Consider the following 9,001-nt stretch of genomic DNA (forward strand, 5'->3'; position numbering starts at 1 on the left):
TTTCAAACAGTTGTCCTCTGCCCTTTAAGGAATACTCCAACACCAGCCTCAAAGCCATATTCGCTGTCTGTACACCTCAAGCTTGGAGGTTGAATTCCTGCTTGCCTAAGGTATTTTCATTCACTGCCCCTGCTAAGACAAGCTGCCTGCCGGGGTATGGCAAGCACTGAGGGCTAAAAAGAGAAGGTCTAACTTTCAGGTCTAACTTCTCTCCTCACAGGTGTTGCCCACACCAAGCAAAACCTTGATGAAGCAGTTGTGCTGTGCTGTTTGATGGAAAATTATATGTACCAGGGTCTGCAGACAGCAAAGTAGGCCTGCTGTGGAATACACTTCTGCTTTGGCACTTCACTCTTCCAACCTATTTGGCATGACAATCTTGACATGTCAAGATGTCTGTCTGCATCAGCTAAAAGGGCATCAATGGATAGTGGTTGAAATGGGGTGCGTGGTAAGTTGCCAACAGATGAGCAGTTTCTCTAAGATTGTTCTGGCTGTTCAACTCCCCACGGTTTTTTTCACATAACAGTCCGTCTGCCTGGACTGAGTGTGTTGCAATCAGCTATTTTAACAGCACACAGTTTCACAATGAAGTTTCATTTAGACATAAAAGGGGAAGCAAGTTCAGTGTGTTGCAGTTCAGTCAGTTATAAAACCCCCTGATCCCCTAAGGGACTTTCTTTCTATGCTTCTTTGCTATAGACCATTAGAGGTATAACAGATGTTATCTTAGAAGTGTATTTAAAAAGGAAATAAAAACAGAACATTGCATTTTGAGGAGGACAGACATACAGGAAGCTTCAACCTAGTTAGAAGACATCAAATTTGCTGTACCCGATCAGCTGCTGTATTTTTGGAGGTAAGAACTAAAATATACTATGCATTATATAAAAGTATGATGATGTTACCCTTGCTTACCAAAGTGGCTCGGTTCTGTCTGTGTGGAACCACAGCAATGGAGATGTGCTTAATCTGTTTTGAATGCGTGTGTGTTTGCAGAGTCTCAGCCACTGTCCACATGCAGTTTCTGCTGCCTTGAGAAGTGATGAGAACATTTCCATGGTACCATATTCACAACCATGACAGACTGTGATTGCAATATGACTTCGAAATGAAAAAACTTACACTGTTCCTCTGATATTTATAGAGACTTTCACAAAATCAGACTAAAAATGTTTTTCTGAATATTTTTAAAGGTAGTCTTGACAGGTGTGTTGCTTTTATCATAATTATGGTATTGTTATTAAACTTTCTGCACGTGTTACTGTACTATGTGAGTACAGTCGTCGAAGCGGAGTACTCTCTTTGTAGATTAGAAATAAAAATAGACACCAAGAGATGAATATGGACATCATATTTTAAAATAAAATCATAGAAGAAAAAGCTGAAGCTTCTCTGAAAATATGATGATGTTTAAAAGTATAAACAAAACTTTATCATTGGGTTTTCCCGATTCACAGCAAGTTTCCTGGTTTGCTACAAATTCACAGTTTGACACGGGTGTTCATGCACATCATGCACCCACTCCTCTATTTTTTATGCTTTACAGCAGATGTGACTAATGTTTCAATACCTGTTTGTGGACCATTTCACTCACTCCTGGGAAACATCTTCAGCCTTTTCTCTCTTTCTTTCTATACCATTTATTCTTTTCAATTCTAGAAAGTGTAGTCTCTTCTGTAGGAGTGCACATGAATTTATTGTCCCTTTACTTCAAATGCTTAGATACAAACTATTGTAGTTCGTGTAGGTCAGTCATGAAAACAACTAACAACTCATTAAAATAAACACAGGCACCCAGAAACATGAAATGATTTCCACCCCAGGAAATAAAACAAAAAAGCACAGTGTGGAAATATCACATAGTCAAGTTATTCTTTCCAATCTCACATTTTGTGCTGTTGTTTACAGCTGTGGATATGAGATGTAAAATGCTATCCAACTGGATTGATGTGATCCTAAACCTACTTTTTGTGGGTATATATGATTAAGAAAAATGTAGAAAATTATGAACAAGGCTTGCAATTGTGAATTTTCAAGGAACTTGAACTGATGAAAAAGACTTGATTGGGAAATTATTCGAGAGCTCAAGAAGCTGTATTTACCAGCATACAGTTTTAATTGTATTTTTATGAAAGCATGTTCCCCCAAATTCCACTTAAAGATACAATAGCACTCAAATATACACTAAGAATGTATTTTTTTCTAGGTGAAAGAAATCAGATGCTCCAGAAGCTCACTGTCATGCATTTAGCATGATTAAAAATGGGTAGACACTTGTATAACAAGAAATTTCAACTGTACAGTAGACATATAAAGAATAATGTGTTCTTGGGGAAGATGTCTTTCCTCACTTGCTTCCTTCAGCCTGTCCTTCAAGGAGATTCTCTCACACTCTTGAAATACATGATTATTATTATCCTCTCAAACCTACTCAATCCCCTTGAAACATGGGAGAAGTACTCCTATCTTTCAGGCATCTCTTGAACTGTTGACATGTAAATAAGGAAGATGAGCAGGACTTTTATTTTCTTCTGTGGGAAGGCCATAAGATCAGAGTGAAGAGAGCTGTGGGCAGGGACAAGAGGAATTTGGGTCATGACCACTGCTGAAAGAGCCTCACGGGGTAGCCCCTCCGGTACCAGATCTTCCAGAGCAGCAGCAGCAGGGAGAGGAAGTGACACAAACACAGTGGGCAGAATTCGAGTGCTGGTGCAAAACCACCTCTTAGCTATTCCTCTTCTCTTCTGCCATGGGCAAAGTGGGCCAACTCCTGCCCCAAAGAGCAGCCACTGCTATTGTAGAATCATAACCATAGAGCAGCCTGTGATGGAAAGGATCAGATTATGCAGAAGGTTGTCCAATCCCATCTTGAAAACCTCTGGTGAAGGAAACTCCACCATGTCCCCAGGAAGGTTGTTCTAGTCGTTGTTCTCACTTGTAAAAAATTTAATTTTTAAATTGAGATGAAACCTCTTTCTTTTTATTCCAGGAATCATTCAAAAAAACATGTGAATGTGGCACTTAGGGCCATGGTTTAGTGGGGAACATGGTGGTGCTAGGCTAATGGTTGGACTCAAAGACCTCTTAGGGGTCTTTTCCAATCTAAATGATTCTCTGACTCTATTCCAATGTAACTTGTACTTTGCCGCTTGTCTTGTCCATGTGGCTTCTTGTGAAAGGAGAGCCTTTATCTTTGCAGCTGCAAATAATGGCATACTATGATGAGCTGTCCCCTACCTCCAGTCTTATTTTCCCCAGGAAGAAGAGTCCTAACTCCTTCAATCTTTCCTCACAAGGTAGGTTTTCCAGCCCTTTGATTATCTTCATGGCCCTCCACTGGGTCTGTCCACATTCTTGAATTTTAGAACCAGAACTGGACACTCCAGGTGCAGCCTAACACATGCTGAGAGGGATGATCGTATCTTCATCTCAGCCAGCAGTGCCCCTGTGGATGTAGCCCAGGATCTGATTTGCCAGCGTTTCACAGCTGGCTCACGTTCAGCTTGTTGTCCACTGGGACCTCCAGGTTCCTCTCAGCAAGGCTGTTCCCCAGGCACACAGATCCTGGCCTGGGCTGGACTCTTTGGTTATGTACTTACAGTGCAGGAACTTGCACTTGTCTTTGTTAAACTTGATACTTTTATTGCTGGCCCTCTCTTCCAGCCTGTCCAGGTCTCTCTGTACGATGGCTCTTCCTTCTGACGCATCCACCTTATCACACGGTTTAGTGGCATCAGCATTACCTGTACCCAAGCCAAATGAGGTTCAGATTCCAAACATCTGTTGGTTTTGGGCATTAAGGAGAGGCTCTGCTTATCCACATGCACATCTCATTATACTCCCTCCTTCACTATCCTGGTTTCCTCACACTGGCTGCACTGAGGCTGCCGGGGAGCTGTTTCACACCAGCCCCAGTGGAAGGTGAGATACAGGTCCTACAACACATGCATGCTTACTCTCCAGACTATTCTGCTTGCTGGGATTCTTGCATCCATGTCTGGCTCTCCGAGGTGGATCCCAAACCTCACTGAAAGGATCTGTCTGTATCTCCACAGCCTGGAAAATTGTGTCTTAAAGCAGGGAAAAAATATTACAGACGGAACCACAGGATTTGAGTTCCCTTGAGACAGGGAGACTGTCATCCGGAGTCCCATGTAATAAATCATTTAGAACTCAAGGTATACCCTGTGATAAGGAGCTCCAATCACCAGCAGCACAACTTTAATGCCACTCAGAGCCTTGCACAAAGATCTGAAAACCAGACATATTACAAAAGAGCTTGTCTGTTCTATGAGTTCCCATCCCCTCCTTTTACAGTGTAAAAGAATGTCCCTTTCCCCACTGAAGTGTGATCCCAGCTGGCACCGTATTCTTTCCATTTGCCATAGCAACTTTTCATCCTACTCAGGTTTTTGTATAGGACACAATTTATGATATCAGTTTGTTTACACTTCTCAGGCTGTTCTTAAGCATTTTGCTTATCCTGAGCCAAGAACTCCCATTCTGTTTTCCTGCTCTCAGACTGTAATCTGGGGTCTTTATGCAAACATTGTAACCATCTACAAGAATTACGACCTGACAAATTTGCTGCCACACACTGGTAATACCACTGTATTCTCCACGTGACATTAAACATTTATCCTGCCTTTAGGCTTTCTTCTGCTGGCGAACTGAACAAATACTCCAGGCAAAACATATGAATTTTTAAGATCATCTGACAGTAACAAAGAACATGCCAGATAGAAAAAGTGTAAACCAGTCAATCTTCTCTCTCTGTTTCCACTAGGCTTACACAGAATGTAGTCAGCTCCAATTTCCAGGACAGCAGTCACACAAGGAAAAATCTCTCTGTTCACCTCACATGCAGAATCCATCAGATCAGAATTGTAACAAAAAGTTATGCAGTTATTTTCAGGCAGAGGGAAGTGAAATCTGAATTTGAGGAGTGTGAAACCCAAATGTTGAAAGACTTCAGTTATAATTTCTGTGCCCTTGGAATCCTGGTGCATGTGTATGTTTGTGGCACGGAAGGGGATTAAGAGAAGAGGAAGGAGAAATCAGAATTAATGAAATCTGCAATCCTAATCAGATTTAAAATGCAAAAATTAAAGGTGACCCAATTGCATGACTGATGGAGTGATGGCATAATAACTTGACAGAGGTATACATTATATTAAATACTAGGATAAGAGAGACCAGATTTACATGCACCTCCCTCCCTATTGCATTCGGGCTCGCAACACTGACTATGAAAATTTCAAACAGATTTCCTTGTAGAGCTGGGAATAACCAGATTACTATTACAGCCCTTGCCAGCTTCAGGGGGTAAGCCTGTAACTCATTCAGCAGGACACACAACTCCTGAGCACAATAGGAGCCTAATATTTTTGAATTTGCCAGTTCTTTTGTTTCCACTCCTGTCTCAGACAGTCTGCTCCAAAACCCTTAAAATAAGTATAGCAGAATGCACTACAAAGAAATGAAACCAAAGGTTTCATTTCCCTCACATATCACTTTATGGCAGAAACGACTCACATCTGGGGAATAGGAAAGACTGAAGTGTCATGTGCTACCTGAACACAACTGCCTTTGCCTTGTTGGTTGAGCAGTGGACAGGCCATATGGTACATTTCCACTCATTTCTCAGAATCCACATTAAAAATAGCATACCAGTAAACATATAACAATTCCAGATTCAGGCCAGCCAAAGTTAGTGGTGACTTTGCAATAAAGCCATCTGGGCCATGGACGGCTGGGGGAAGGGAACAGTCTTTGTACTGCAAAAGAGAGGAACAGAAGCAGAAGAGAGAGGAGGATGAGTTGATAACCTGCGTAGCTCTAGTATTTGGCTGAGAGTTCTGAGGGGGCACCTTAATCAGAGCTCAAACCTAAAGCAGACCTAAAACTGCAAGGAGTGCCAAGCCCCAAATAGGATTTTTTCCCCTTTTGTGGAAACGAATCATTTTCACTAATTGCTACTGCCTATGGGAAATCTCACACAACTGGCAACATCAGAGAGGATCCAGTGTCTCCGAAGCAAGTGTTTGGACACATCTAATACCAATTATTATTTCTGTCTGAAGGAAGGTTATTTCCCCTCCAACCTTCTTATTTTTCTTAGAGTGAAAGTGATTCCTTGTCTTTTCTCACACTGTCTCCTACCTAACATCTGTGCAAAGTCTATATCTGTGCTTGGACAGGATTTTCACAATAATTATTATTAGTGCAGCATTCTACACTAGCAGCTGTGACACATAAAATACTTTATTAAGTATTATTCATTCTTGGAAAAGATGAGCTGAGCAATTGACAGCAGCAGAGCATAGTACAGCGTGTGCCAGAGAGATGCCACCTCTTCATTCACAGTTTGTGGGAAGGTGTTCCCATTCTGGGATTCCAGCACAGTAGGAGTTTTGAAAGATTCAGGCAAATTGTCAAATAACTAGGACATATTTTCGTATCTGCAGAGACAGTATCCATTAAGGATTATAATTGGGTTAAATAATAAATGAAGAAAAGTATTTGCAATTGAAGCAAAGACAAGCTACTTATTTCTCGATTACACAAGATATTTTGTATTATAAACAGAAAATTTCAATAATAATGTATTTTCAATTTGAATCTACCTTCTCTTTGCTAGACCAAACAATTTCTTTAGGACATCTTTCCCACTGATTGTATTCTTGACATCTGATGAAAAAAAAAAGAGACACAGAGGTGGACTTAACAATTTTGGTGGTAGTGGAGCTGCTAAAGCTTGGACAGAACATTTACTGATGTGCAGATGCATGTGTGTCCTTGCTAGCAAGTCTTGTCTGAGCAGCTTTTGAAACTAAGCTGCCTGATCAGAGAGTAGAGCGAGTTAGTGACTGTTGGAACCTGATTGTGCCTTTGTAGAAATGCAATGGAGACTGATTTCGGAGCTAGTGGCACAACTAATCCCACAGTGAAAGAGCTGGAGTACTTCTGAAATGTGCATTTTCCTATGCATTGCACTGAAATATGTCTCTTCAAAAGCACACTGCAGATTTCTACATCTAGGGTGATAAGTTTAAGATTCTTTTATAGCAACTGGAGGATGATAAGCAAATCTAGGGCACAATTCACCTCATTTTGATTTAAGTGTCTAAACCAGGCCAGATGTATCCAGTTTTGCTTTTGCCGCTGACATTCTCATGCCTAAAAGTGAGAGGCAATTAATTTCATCCTGATTGCAATGCAGAAGTGCAAAGTGCAAATTTAAAGGTCTGAGATTTTTTAGTGAAAAGGGAACCATGCCTACAGCTGTTGATTAGTCTGGAACAGAAGGGGTGATACTCTCAATATGAATCTCAAATCTATATAGTTCAGGGGCAGCTGACAAACCACACACAACAAAAGTTGCTTCAAAGTATATGAAAATAAGGGGGAAGCACCTTGGCTTCTTAATGAAGTCCAGGGCAAAATCAGACATATTTAAGTGTAAATTATTACAGGAGCTATTACACAGCAAAGCACTTCTTGTCCCTCTCTCCACAAGTCACTTGACATTGGATGCACTGGACATAGCATATGTTATGTTACACAAAATATGCTTTGATGTGACTGAGTTAACAGCACAACAGGGAGATGGAATGATCACTCATTGACTCAGGTCCTCTGAAAAGACCAAGACACTCTTGTTCATGTCCAAATTGGAAACATCTCTCTGCAGCTACAACAGGTTTGTGAGTGTAAGCACCATTCAGTGAATTTATAATGAATTTTTTGTAATTATCTTCTTCTTTTCATTTTTATGTCTGTTGGTGGCTCCTTGACTTCAGAGAAGGATGCTGTCAGAAGGTTATCTTTACAGAATCACCTACCTTTGTGGAGACCTGAACCCTGAGCTCTACAGCAAGAGTTCTGCTGATGAAGTGGTATATGAAATGAGGTCCATTAATTATTCCCCCAGGGATGAAGCACAAGGAAAAAGTCTCCTTCAGAGATGCAGATCTGCTGGCAAGTGCATTTCCTCAGTCTGCTCTAGAGGTAGCAAGCACAGCAGAAGGCAGAAGGATAATCTCCCACAGCCTACACATCACCCTTCTCCCACAGAGCAGCCATCTCCAGCTACTCATGGCTGTGAAGGGCTGACAAAAAAGGTCACCTACCTGGTTCCACCTTCCTGCAAAAGCATTTGCAAGAACTACAACGATTTGCATATAGCTGGAGACTACGTGGTGCCCATCAGCTCAGTGACGACAGATTTTGCTTGTGACAGTGGCATAGGTCCCTTCTTGGAGTCCTCAGAGATTCCTCCCCCCATGGAGTCTGTGAGGGTCCCCCCCTCCAGCGACACCATCCGAAAGCCGGGCCAAGGCTACTCCTCGTGCTGGAGACTGACGAGCCTGGGGCCAAACCAGCAGCCCCTCTCTGACTCGGCCCTGAACGACTACCTCGAGCAGAAGCTGGTGGAACTGTACAAGCAGTACATCATGGACAGCACAGCAAACAGGGCATCCCCTACTCAGATCCTGGCCTCGGAGCTTATCATGGCTAACGTGGATCAAATCAGCATGCAGATATCACGGGAAAGGAACATGGAGACCATGAAGGCCAAAGACATTGTCATCAACCGCTTCCTACAAATAGCCAGTGAGAAGATATCCTCAGAAATGAGCACTCCTACTCTGCATATTTCCCAATATAGCCACATTAACACTTAGTGTTTGAGTGGCTGACATTAGAAAGTTTTAATGTTCTGCAGAGTCAATGTTTAGTTTCTTAAGATACTTTTCTGCTTTGTAAAAATACGTTTACCCTCTACCACTTAAATGAAACCTTCCAGTATGTATTAAATAAATAAAATTACCTATACAGTGCAGCCTCTATTGTGGATCAGATGATTTTTTTTATAAAAAGTTGTATGAGTAAGCCTCAGATATTAAAAAAGTTTCATAGAAAAATGACTAAGAGCGTATGACACTCTTCCAGATGCTCAGGTGTTTGTTTTCTTCCCCACATGCTTGATATATCC

General features: G+C 41.5%; 1 protein-coding gene across 1 annotated transcript; it reads left to right on the forward strand.

Annotated features, from left to right (window-relative positions):
* Positions 1-648: 648 nt before the first annotated feature.
* CUNHXorf21 (chromosome unknown CXorf21 homolog) lies at positions 649-8,700 on the forward strand. Its single transcript, XM_027888195.1, has 2 exons — positions 649-859; positions 7,808-8,700. Exon 2 carries the CDS (start codon positions 7,812-7,814, stop codon positions 8,688-8,690), a length of 879 nt encoding a protein of 292 aa, XP_027743996.1. The 5' UTR covers positions 649-859; positions 7,808-7,811; the 3' UTR covers positions 8,691-8,700.
* The last annotated feature ends 301 nt before the right edge of the window (positions 8,701-9,001 follow it).

Source organism: Empidonax traillii, unplaced genomic scaffold (genome assembly GCF_003031625.1).
Source record: "Empidonax traillii isolate 1590-97213 ecotype Southwest subspecies unplaced genomic scaffold, ASM303162v1 scaffold1:size7828297, whole genome shotgun sequence".
Taxonomy (NCBI): Eukaryota; Metazoa; Chordata; class Aves; order Passeriformes; family Tyrannidae; genus Empidonax; species Empidonax traillii.